This window comes from Carassius gibelio, chromosome B13 (assembly GCF_023724105.1).
Source record: "Carassius gibelio isolate Cgi1373 ecotype wild population from Czech Republic chromosome B13, carGib1.2-hapl.c, whole genome shotgun sequence".
Taxonomy (NCBI): domain Eukaryota; kingdom Metazoa; phylum Chordata; class Actinopteri; order Cypriniformes; family Cyprinidae; genus Carassius; species Carassius gibelio.
In genome coordinates this window covers 17,355,944-17,368,913 of record NC_068408.1, presented here as the reverse complement: position 1 = coordinate 17,368,913, position 12,970 = coordinate 17,355,944, and the positions used below count along the sequence as shown (strand labels likewise).

Here is a 12,970-nt window from a genome sequence, read left to right as displayed (position 1 = left end):
AAATGAAACCGATTTTGGCCTATGAAACACTTTAAACGTTTTGAAAGTGTGCATTTATATAAATGTATTGTTTTTACCAAACTTTACATAGGCTAAACAAACATTTTATTTTTTTCCCTTCAGGAATTTATAAAAAAAATTAAATAATAATAATAATAAATAAATAGCCTACACAAAAAAGACCTATACTACTGATTAATGTAGGTAGGCTACGCCTGTATGTAAGATATCTCCGTGCTCACTCTGGAGGCCTAGGATATGCCTTCACGGAGCTTACTAATTTTTAGGCGTTTTAGCAAGGCAAGTGTCTGTAAATTAGTTTTAGATATTGCATTTTAGCTCTATAATTTTTGTAGTAAAAGGAAAGATTTGAGTTTTACATAGCCTATATATTTTCCTTATCCTCCGGAGTATGACTGTGGGTAAAAACGCCAGTTTAATTCATCTAAATGATGTGCGACCAAGACACCAGCAGCTAACATGACATCTGTTTAAATGCTTTCATGCTAATACACTCCTCTCAAATGGCGTCTTTGTTAGTGCGTCAAAGATTATTTACAGAATGAGTCAATTGCTAAATGGTTTCATGATTGTTGAGCGGGATCGCCGTAGGAGGCGGTTAGGACTATTGGAGGCTGTGAGGTCGAGCTCTGGCGCGCAGCGGGGCTCCGGTAGGAGCGGCGCTAATTGAGGAGGCAGAGTCGAGGCGGGCCAGCAGAGCACGGGAGCGCGAGGCGCTGGGCAGGGCATGCTTCTTGGAGCTGAGCGGATTGTTTAGATGTATAAAATATGAGACCTAAATTTCTCATTCCTGTCCCCTCTTTTTCTCGAAAATAGATATTTTACGATGTCTATTGGCCTCAACCTATATCACACTATTAATATTCTTCTGTTATTGTTTGATCATTTGCTTTGTATTTGTCAACACATCAATTTTGTCTTTATGTGCACATATAGCCTATCATAGACTTCTGTATGAACTGCACTTCTCCACTGTATCACACGTGGCCATGCAGAGAGCTGTCCAGAGCTAAAATTTTGTTAGATTATGGTTAAGGCCGCATATTAGGCTATCATTATTATGGGCTAATTAATGTTGTTTTTAGTAGGCCTACAACACGCGAAGTGTACTTTATTATGGGGTTTTGTTATATGAACATATTGGGTTACAAATTAATAATGTAATATGTATTTTAACCTATGAATTCAACTAACTTGATACTAATTTAAAAACACAATAAATTACACTGTTTATTTTATTTATTTATTTTATATGACGCATTGGTAGGATGGCCTCTCTGTTGAGCTACTTGTTTTAATTTGGGTTAGAACGTAAATGCAGGTGAATATATTTCTCATAGTTATATGTTGTCTCGAGTATAGATCTGTAAGAGACGTCTGCTCACTCATCACCCAACATGTGAGAATGTTTCGGGAGGGTTGCGTTTTCAGACTTTTGTAACTTTGCAAGGTATATTATGGTAAAACAAATCTGAATACTTCGAGTTTTTCCACAGTTCATCCGAATAAACCTTCAAACGGGCTTTTGCATTCTGATCTTAGTGCTGATCCTGTATCATAGCCTCTTGTGACCTCTAAATTACTCTGTAATAGAATTACAGTTTTTAATCCTTCTTGCCAGAACGCCTCATCACAGGCTGCTGGGTCGAGAACAGAACTTGCGGTAGGCTACTCCTCTAAAAAATGAATGCAGTCAGATATTTTTTTAAATGAAATTTGTCATTGTTAATCGTCTTTACAAAATGAACGTCATTCGTGTAGCCTACTGTCTATCAAAAAATAATGTGCCTCTCCAAAGCCAAGTAGTTTTTCAGATCAAAGTATTGCTCTTATTACAGTTTTGAACCATGCGGGGAAAGAAAGACAGTAGCTCATAATTAATAGTAGGCTAGCCTTAGAATTGACACGAAATTGCAACAATACGCTGCAAGGTAAAATAATAAGTCTAATGAAGTGATGTAACATAATATTTCAGATGTGAGAACTTTTAATAGCCTAATGAATCTTTTAAAACATAATTATTTCAGAAGCAGCTAATGTTGGAAACTCTAGTCAACATGTTTTTATTATTATTATGAGGCTATTATTAGCCTATTTGTCACATTTTAGGCTATTTGAAACTGCTTTATAAAACCACACACACAGACACACACACGCACACACACACACACACACACACACACACATACACACACGTATATATATATAATGAGATTTATTACACCTCATAACTTGAACAAAAAAGTAGGCCTACTTTACTAAGTAAAATTATCATCTAATGTGTATAGCCTAATAAAAATAATAATGTGAATCATGAATTTTAATAACTTGTTTGGATGATGTTTGTTTGTCTGTTTATTTATTTATTGGCAATGTAGCCGACCGTTGTCATCATCTGCCTAATGCACAGCTTGCCACAATTGCGAATTGCCAATTCACGGTTCGGATTCTAGCTTCACGTACCCTGTTCCGTTTTTTCTTTTCTTTTTTGTGAGAAGGGGACCGTTTCGGGAGGGAAAGGGCCCAGTCTTGCCAAGAGTGGTTGCACTGACAGGCTATGCCGAGGCTCCACGCTTTCAATCCGGGTCAGAGGGAACTGACGCTCATTGAGAGCTGCATGAATACACACGAATGGAAAAGTTGTGTTCAGTTAACCGATGAAATCAGAGAAAAAACAGGGCTGTACAATATTTTCTTATTGCCGTCTGCGGTCCAGTTGCGTTCATTTGTCTCTGTGCGACGAAGGTTATGGGAACAGGACAAAAAAAATCCATTCTGCCTTTTTGACACCCTCGCCAGTGATGATAGTAGCCATACGATGTGTAAGAAAATGTTATGTAGCCTACTGTTGCCGTTGACACGTAGGCTACTTATATTCTGTAGATTACTTTGTGTATAAACATTGAAAGGGATAAAATAAGCCTATCTGAAATTGTGTAACTGAATTGTCAGACACTTTGTTAGCTACAACAAGAGTCACTTTGCAGCACTGCGTAAACTCTGCAGGCATGGGGCCACAAAATTTCGAGATATGTTGCTGGCAAATTACTTTTATCTTTTATTATTATTATTATTATTATTATTATTATTATTCAGAAGTCTCTAATAACATCTGTGTTAAATATAAAAGGCAGTTTAATGCAATAGGTGATTCTCGTAAATTAATTTCCCCGCCACACACAAATTACACCTGTATATCTTACTCTCAAATAGCAGTAGTCTACTGATATTACAGTTTATAAAAAACTGGATTTCTTATAAACAAATTTTCAGTAGCTACATAGGCTACTTGAGAAAATTATCTGCCAATAAATTCATGTAGTCTGAATGATAAAGATCAATGTGAGTGATTTGAGAGCTCTGTCTGCTGATAGTCCATGCCTGTTCATTGCAGATGAACTTAAGACAAAAAAAACAAAAACAAAAATTCAAAGGTTTCTTTATTTTAGCGCATTTGTGTAGTCAAGTGTCATTAGGATCATTGAGCAGGCTGTTTCCTTATTGTCGCGCAGATTTAGACTTGAGAGGACGTACAAGACATACACAATGCGCCTTACATAATTATGAACATGAGTGAAATAATAAACGCAGCCTTATTTAGCATTGCCGGTTGTGAGCTGAAAGTTTCGTCTAGCCTTAATGTTATCTCTCGTGAAACGGACACATATGATTGGGAGGAATAGAGAGCGATGATAAGGGGTAAATTGAATAGGTATATAGACTAGGCTAAACAAATCAATTTATAAAACAAGGACGTCTTAACTAAAAAAAAAACTTTTCTTGTTAGCTGATTAGGTTGTATGTCATATCTACAAGATGTTCCTCTATTTGCGGCAGCTAAATTAAAAGTGTAACAAATTGGAGACGCGCGAAGTTAGGATATGTGCACTTACAACGTTATGTTGTTTAGTGGAAGACTATACTCCATACAATTTACTCAAAGTATATTTTACATAAACAAACTGTTTGTGTTTGTTAAAGTGCGCTGAATAAAATTCATATTGAGCAAACTAACTACACTTCTAAAGGAAGTGCTTGGTACGGTTTTCTGTTTGTGCATGGGAGTTAGGGTTACTCGCCCAGAGGGAGCTTTCTTTTTACATAGCTCAATTTTGAAAGAAACGCCGTTTCGTTGACTACAATGGGACACTGGGCCAGTGGAGTTCTCCATAATTAGTCAATTTAATGACGCCCTCACTTTATTTTTGCATTGTAGTCAATGGCTGTTAACAAAAAGGAAGACGAATAAAAACCTTTCTGTAGCCTACCACAAATCGAGTTTGTTGAAGAATTGTGATGCATGTTACACTGCTAATCAACTTATTTCATGCTCTCCGTAAATTGGAGAGAAAACTACTAGAATGTTGTATAGAAATTAGAAAATGTTTTGTGGAAATGACACACATAATGCAGTTTTATAACAAAATTGAATACTGTATTTTCAGTTTAGAAACGTATACATTAACAGAAACACGCAAGAAAGTAACATTGAATTATAAGCGCTGGACTGGAAACATGAAATGGACCTGGTCAGTCGATGATGATATCCCATATTTTGTCTTTTGCATTAATCTCGACTGATAATTCATGGTCACTAGCGTTCTTTTCATGGCATAAAACAGAGGAACAAAACGCCTAGAGCACTTAATATTTACGTTTTGACGAATAGTTTATGTAGGGACACCAAGCCAAGAAAAGTGAACAGGGATAGAAAAGAGAATGGGTATAGCAATATTATTTACAGACTTATTTCTACACATATATTACAGACTGGGAGAATGGTCGCATTATTTAAGATATACATAATTCAATATAAAATCTCAAAATAAAAATAAAAATCTGATACAGTCATAACGATTCAGTTCCACATTTGACCAGTACCCCACACAGGCAGTGACAGAAGTGTAGTAAAAAAGGTGCTTACGACTCGAATGATTGTCTGATGAACATAAAGGAAAAGAGGATTGCATCCTGTCTGCTCGTCGTCACTCGGACTAAAATAGAAAAAAAAAAAAAAAAGGCGATGGACACCGGTTTCTGGTAATTCCCTCTTCACGGTGGTCCTGGTAGACATAAACGTGGGGCATTTCCCCATATACAAAAAAAAAAATAAAAAAAATTATTTAGATATATATATATCATGCAAGTGATGGGGTGGGGGAAAAGTGTGGGGTCCATTGAAAGCGCTTGAAAAAAGACGTGCTTTTATGTTTTTCTTTTTTTTTAATAGTAATATCAATTGGTCCTTTTTCATCTTCCCCGATAATCAAGTTTATTCAGGTCCTTTTTCCTGTATATATTTCTTTTTTGCGTATCATACGTCGCATTCCGAGTCACTTGATGTTACTGAAAGAATTGACGTGCCCGTGTCGACTCGCTCTGTCATGCTCGAGACACTGGTCGTGGGACTAGCTGCAGTCGAAGGCGACTCCGCCGAGCTGCGTGGGGTGCAGCCGGATTCTGAAAGGGACCGCATGCCATTCTGCCCTATTGCTTGATGCTGGAGCCTATAGCAGAAAAGTGAGAGAATGGTATGCTGTTAGTTATAAAAGTCGTAGGTCATTTTCCCTGAAAAACGTGCCTCCGTTTTACGTAAACATTAGGCTATGCTAGGCTATTTTAAAATAGGCTAGTTCTTATTCTATATCAAATGATATAGATAACAATATCTGAAATAGATAGGCTAGATGAAAAATAACATTTGTTTACATGGTAAAATAAATACTACTGTTGCTGTTTTGTGGAAAATTATTACTAAATAAAGCATGGCCGCTACATATGATCATATTTATCCTCGAAATTTGACTGACTTCTCGTGATATCTAGTGTTGATAGAATAATTTATTGTAGGCTATTCATTTGTGTGTTTGTATGTTCAAATTAGGTGTGATTAGTTAAAAATGTCAGTTTTAGAATGCTGCAAGACCAGAACGTCACAGTTCTTGTTTTTACTATTTGTAATCATCCAGTCAAGTCCAGTTTGTTGATTTATCCATTAAATAATATAAACCAGTTACACCAGTCAAAATGTGTGCTTAGTTTCTGCTGCTTTCTCATTCCATAGTCGCTCAGTACTAATATTTAGCGTTTAGGAGGAAATATAATTTGACTAAATCACCTGAAACAACTCTCACTCGAACTAATTTACGCCATGTTGTCTGTAAAATAATTACGAAGTACACTGGGAAGTGAAACAAAGCCTAATAATTTGCAAGATGTCAGATATACCAAACATTAAACCTTAGAATAATTTAGCTTATATTTCTCAATGCATGAGTTTCCACAGAATATGTTTACAACTATTTGTATTTACAATGTTATGTTACAAAAGTAACTACTCTAGATGATCTGGATAGATTTTACTTTTCCAAATATAGCAACAGAGAAATGCCATTATTGTTATTTTTAGACGCAGCCAATCCATATTTGTATTTTTATTGCTAGTAGGCTATCTTAACATTGGAACAACTGGTAAATTAAGATTTAAATACGGAATATGTTAAAAACGACACACAATAGCTTTGCTGTAAAGAATTTACACATTTGATTACAAGTTCTTTTTGCTTTTTCAGGTTTCATCGATGAGTTTGGAGAATATTTTCTTTTGCATCATTTTTTTTCACGTTAATAAAATGTATAGAGGTAAGTTTTATCTACTTGCTTTTATATTTTGCTTGAGACTTTAAAACATCTTACACATGGAACATCCCTCCCTCGTCTTTAACATTTGATTCTGTTTTTACTGCAGTACTTCCTACCTCGTGTTCACACATTTCACAACATTTCAACTATAAAATAATAGTAGTAATAATGAAACACTTAAAGCGCAAAATTCAAGTGAAAGTTGTATATGTCTAAGTTGACTGACCTGTTTTTTGCTGCCGCTGCTCTGTCTCGTTGTCTCCGGTTTTTAAACCAATTTCCGACCTGTGTAGGAGTGAGTCCAGTGGCTTGAGCCAGTTCCCTTTTCTTGCTGGGGTTTGGGTAGGGGTCCTGAAGGTACCACTCCCGTAACAGACCCCGTGTCCGTTCTTTGAAACAATGCGTCTTCTGCTCACCGTCCCAGATGGTTCTAGGCAGGGGAAACTTCTTTCGCACCCTGTACTTATCAACCGGTCCTAAGGGACGCCCGCGTAATTTCTCGGCCTCCTGATAGTGAGCCTCGAGCCACATCGCTTGTAGTTTACCATGCGAGTCCTTGGTAAACTTGTGGTTCTCCAGAATGTGATAGAGATCTCGAAAATTGCCTGTGTGAAAGGCAACAACAGCCCGGGCACGTAGGATGGATTCATGCTTGTTGATCGCCTCGCAAGCACCCGGTGCCACAGGAAGCGACCATAGGAAGCGACCCAGCCGCTCGATGTCTCCGGTCTCCTCCAGCGTCTCGCAGACGCTCGCCACTTGCTCCGGAGAGAAGTTTAGGGTCGGTAGCTGAAACATTGACAAGTCTTCGGGAGACCTGGTGCTGGGCGCACTGCTCGCCAAGAGCAAAGGGCGATCAGCAAAGTTTGGCAGGAAGAAATGAGAGGGATAAAGCTCTAAAGGCGATCTGAAAACCATGGAAATGACCTGAGAGAGAAAGAAATGTGCGAAGGAAAAAAGAACGACGAATTCAGATTGAATGATTCAATAGCTATCGCCTAATGACACCAGCCTCATAATATCTCCCCCTAAATCCACCGTGAGTGTAGCATTGAAATATTTTGTTTCGCTTTTCTATTGGTCTTCTTGGTGTCGTTGTAGGGTTGTCATGGCAGCCCTGCCAATCACTGTCAAGCGTGCCAATCATTAGCCAGTACGTAGAGGCTTTCACCACTTCGGCTGCTCGCACGGGGGGTTATCGGGAACTCCAATCTCAACAGCACCCTCCCTCCCTTGACTCGCGTGAAGTCGAAGCAGAGTCTCGCCTATTTGTTGAATGGAATGAGCAATTAGTGGGTGGAATATTATTGTGATCTTAACGAGGCTCGTTAAAGTTAAGAAGATATGTAGGAAGAGAAGGCAGGGGTGGGGTCTCGGGATGACAGTCACGGACACGGGAATTTAAATGAAGCGCTAAAACGGAATCTAGGACGGGGTACACAGATAGGCTATTTCATTCTTTAGCGCCTTGTACGAAGCAGGAGAAGATACGATGCTGCGCCGTCTCGCTTAACCCATGAACACAGTAGCCGTAAAATCATGTATATTGAGTTTTATATTTGAAAGGATAATGTTTTCTCTTTCCATATCCAACGCTGAAAAACTCCCGGATCGTTTTTGTACTTCGATCGCATTTCTGTACGATATGACTGCTATTCTCGCACAGTGACAACCGTTTAGCTTACTAGTGGACGGCGCATCTCTGTCGCTCCGCTGATGCTGCTCAGAGACCAAACACTGGCCCATTGCCCATGCATGTTGAGAATAGCACGTGATCTTTGATGCATATTTGGTTTTATTTTATCAACTGTTCTTTTTTCAGTTACAGCTAGTCTATAGTTATTATGTGCGCTACTTAAGGTCGTTAAAATTAAAAAGCCCGTTTCCGAGAATGAAGGACATAATCTGTAGGCTATGTCACGAGATTTGGTTTCCAATGGCATGCTGGTATGGATTTCGGCTGGATCTGGGTCTGCATCAAAGAGTTTGTACTGCATTATATTTAGACAGTGCTTAGTTGGTGTTAAAAATGTATGCTACGCATCCACTCGATTAAGAATAATGACCATATTGTGATGAGACGCAGACTTTATCTAAACTAATGCTAAAATTTCCAGAAGTGTTCAGGGATTCGGAACGTGACGTCTCTTTCAAATATTTAATTCAATCTTTTCAAATAATTATGCATGTAAATGGGATAGCTAATACAATTTATTTGAATGAACTTTCCTGTTCCGGTTCCTTTATTATTAGCCTGTAGACAAACCTAGTGCAAGCTGATGTGTGCTTAGCAAAATGAGGGGCGGGGAACAGATCCTAATGGATGTATTGGGTCACGTTGTGTCTCCAGGATCAAATCTGTTTGTTCTTGTGTCACAGGAAACTTAAGTGAAGTAATTCCAAGAGGCACTTGAAGTGGTCCCTTTGGAAAGATTTATGGACTGGAAATAACCTGTTTTATTTCATAGTTGACAGTATTTTTGGCCAAGCTGTTTTACATTTAGAACAGCTATTGATTAGCCTATGTCATATAGAGGCACTGTTCCCTAACGTGAATAAGATAATTAGGCTACATTTTGGAGACATCGGTGTTTGCGTGACGGTTCACAGATGGTTTGCAAAAAAGTACTCGCGTGATATAGAGGAAATGGCGTTGAGACAAAAAAAAAAAAAAACTTGCCAAGTTGTGGTAAATTCACTTTGTTTAACATAGCCTTTGTTTACGTTAAGCAAGTCATTAGCATCCCCAAATAAGTTAATTCGCCTGGTTTAATCGTCTGTTTATCCCCTAGCTTCCATTGCTCTGTTCCATGCCAAAATCAACGGGGAGCAAGGTCCTCAATACAGATGAACGTTTAGCTCTGTCTTTGTTTATTTACTGACAAAGACTAGCCTATATGAAATAAGAATGTAATAGACAGTGGATTATTTCGCAGAACATAATAATATGTGTTTCTTTAATGCTTTCAGTATTTTTGAGTGAAGTGACATCAGGGGTTTGAAACTTATGCGTAATTTCGGTGTTCACTGTTTCTTTGAGAGAGCCATATAGCTTAAATAAAGCTAAGTGTAGTCAGCATGCCAGAGATCATTGAGAAGAGCTCGGTCGTATGAGAAGGTAAGCAAGCAGTTTCTTAGCTCTCTATTTAAACTTGCTCTCACTTCTTATCTCACGAAAATGTGTCCTCCCATATTCGTACCAATGTTGGCAACTACGCGGTTAACATGCATGAGTAATTTTGTGCATTGTGATTCTGGGACTTGCAAGTGTTTGAGGAGGAAAGGGCACGGGACAATGCCTTCTCGTTCAATGTTTTATTTAATTTTTAACACTTTTTTTTCTTCACATCCACTTAGGTCATAAAACATTGCCAAGCAGGAAATCGATCTTCAGGTGACGGCTGCAGAAATACAGAGTTCTATCAAGAGATATCTTCTCGGAAGCGGTCTGGTTTGAGTCTTTCAGTTTTTTTTCTCTTTTTTTTTTTAAAACTAACTTATGGGTTGTAAAACTGGACTTGGTTCCATCGATTTTGATTCACTGCTCACTCTTTTTTTTCCTTTCATGCAACAACTCTTTTTTTTTTTTTTCTTTTTTTTGTCTGTCTTCTCCGCTATATTTTCCCTGGTTTCATCCAGTTACAAAGTAGCCTATATTATGATATAGCCTATGCTGTTATCTGATGCTAAATCGCTAAATAGACTTGGATTTAAATGTTGCCATGAGGTCTGTGTTGTTTGTACAAGAGTGGACATCTATTCATCATTTGAATCGTAGCCTATTACTTATTTGTAAAATAGCGAATTGTTCCGAGAGACTCACCAGAGAGTTGGTTAAGTTCTTAAGAGTGTTTAGGGCTTCGCAAAAGAAACCAAGATGCAGTTCATAAAGCGAAGGCGGTAGAATAAACAAAAAGCATCGTTCAATGCCAGTTTAAGCCATGCGTATTCCTAGATTATCGCTTGGGAAGTTGTCATCCTCTGCCGGGACGTTGCTCTCACTCCGTGAATGCGAGAGAAATGCAGCTTGCAGCGTTGTGGGGCCGTCGTAACGGGGCGCAAATGCCCCTTTCTATTCTTTGCTCAGGGTCTTAACCTCGGCGGTATTTTGAATCCGCGTGGCTTGTTAAATGTAGGTAGCACAATGGGTGCGTTTTATTACTTTTGCCTATATGACGTAACACCTAATTATGTAGGTAGCCAAGATACCATTAATGAAGATATATGTTTTGGGGGAAAAATGTTTAGAATGACAAATTTGATGTGATATTTGTAAAAGGAAACTGTGTCATTTTATAATTTTTTTATATGCTGATCATCGAACTCACTCTATGAAGTTTTCTACATGATTGATTTGATTATTTTATTTATTTATTTATTTTCCCCTGAGGCTATAGTACTATATAAATTATAGTTGTGCTATTAGTTAGTGAGTCCCTGCGACCTCACTAGATACATTTTTATTTTATTTTTTATTTTTGGCTGGGGGAGGGAGGCGATACGCGAGCACCATTTTCAACAGAGATGCATCCCCCCTCCCTCCCTTTTTTGTGTGGTCTCATTAAGTGGGCATCCTGCTAGGTCTGCGGAGTTATACGGGAGCTGTCCAATCACTGCATTTGCACGGCTTGTTAGCGACATTTAATGAGGGTTCTCTACGAACCAAGTGAATGGCGCTTCAATGTTAGATTTACCTTGTGTCAACTCGTTACTTCTAATGAAGCCATTGGAGGTTTCGCTTTTAAATGGAACCGAACGCCTGGAACTGCAGGCCCTCTTTCTTCCGGTTTCTCTAAGAGCTCTGGCTTGGCCCAAATCCATAGTGTGTGGTGTGGGTGGTGAGGACGTGCACTGTATGTTGGGGGGTCGAGCGGAATAACGGGGATAGGCTAGGCTATTCATAAATAGATAGCTACGTTGTATCCATTCTTTTGTGCGTTAAGTGATTATGTTGATTTTAGAACCTTATTTTATAACGAACTCAGTTACCTTCTCGAGAGAAATGTAGCCTACAACCACAAACAAACAGCGCACTTCTAAGATCCACCACTACAATCACATTTTACACTGTTTTGACATTAAGGAATATTTTTGTGTTTAAAAAGGACTAAGGGGTGGGCTATAATCAGTTATTTAAAATAAAAAAGTAGTCTAATAGTGACGATTATTAGGCTATATAGAATATGTAGGCTACAATATGACGACTGTATGGAATTAATTTCTTTTTGTATGAACCATTTGAATGTATTTTTAGAAAATCGTCTGCATAAAGAGTGTGGTAAGAATATACTGAGCCATTTTAACCCCAATTAGGCTAGATGTTAGGTGTATGATGTTTAAGATTTTACGAAACTGTGCAGTTTTCATTAATAAAATAAAATATTTGTAAAAACAAAGAATAGTTAATTAAAAAAATAAAATAAAAATAATAATAATAATATATATATATGTATATATAGACCATAGGAATTCGACGTGGTTAAACTGGATTTTTTTGGGCTACATCATGTTGTCATTTACACAGGTGGGGTTGTTTTGTCAGTCTTGCAGGTGCAAAATGACACGATATAGCCTAACCATTGAGGCTGCTGTCATAACGACCCGGGGCAACCCGACAATAATTCATAAAGGCTGGCAATCTGTCCCTTTTACATTTACGAGGAGTTTTCTATTTGAGTTTTTAAATAGGTAGAAAGTGAAACATGGATCTGCGACTAGTAAAACAACCCAAACTGGAGCAAATTATTAGCGCCTCAGTTGAGCTACTGCTGAAAGGGCAGACCCATTCATGAATTTTTCTCAGTCTCTTCGTCCATCCCCCCTTATTCATTCATGCTATGTTATGATTCATTTAAGAGATATTAGAAAAATTAGACTCGGGTGTGTAGGCGGGACATTTTTTTCACGTTAACTTGAACAGTAGTTCAATAGTTTTATAATTTGTGTATCTGTTTTGATTTGTGGATTAGGACAATTTTTATCCTCCTTTTTATTTTTCAAATATTTTCCCCTCCACCATATTATCACTGAAGCATACTTTGGATGTACAGTATATAGACTATTGTAGTCGCGCTGAACTTTAATCATAAGTTCAAGGGCTGAATTTTCGAAAATGACTTAAGCTACTGCATTCTTTGAATGTAGAATTATTCATTCTTTCATAATAATACACTGCATTACATTTTTATAAAATAAAGCGATAAAGATAAAGGCATTTTGTTTATTTGTGTTTCATTATTATTCCACTCAGTTGTTCACATTTAAGCGAATTTCAGTGAACACAGTGCTTAATAATTTATTTCTTCCC

General features: G+C 37.8%; 1 protein-coding gene across 1 annotated transcript; it reads right to left on the bottom strand.

Annotated features, from left to right (window-relative positions):
- Positions 1-4,434: 4,434 nt before the first annotated feature.
- Positions 4,435-7,959, bottom strand: LOC127969915 (homeobox protein SIX3-like). The gene is made up of 2 exons (XM_052572077.1): positions 6,890-7,959; positions 4,435-5,528 (listed from the first exon to the last, which is right to left on the bottom strand). The coding sequence occupies exons 1-2, from the start codon at positions 7,579-7,581 to the stop codon at positions 5,336-5,338; spliced, it is 885 nt and encodes a 294-aa protein (XP_052428037.1). The 5' UTR covers positions 7,582-7,959; the 3' UTR covers positions 4,435-5,335.
- Between the last annotated feature and the right edge of the window lie 5,011 nt (positions 7,960-12,970).

What these genes read in the sequence shown, in the direction of transcription:
- LOC127969915 (XM_052572077.1), bottom strand. Translation starts at nt 7,581, where the DNA reads ATGGTTTTCAGATCGCCTTTAGAGCTTTATCCCTCTCATTTCTTCCTG. An exon ending in GCAGCGGCAGCAAAAAACAG is followed by an intron (nt 5,529 to 6,889) that starts GTCAGTCAACTT and finishes TTTCTGCTATAG; the next exon opens with GCTCCAGCATCAAGCAATAG.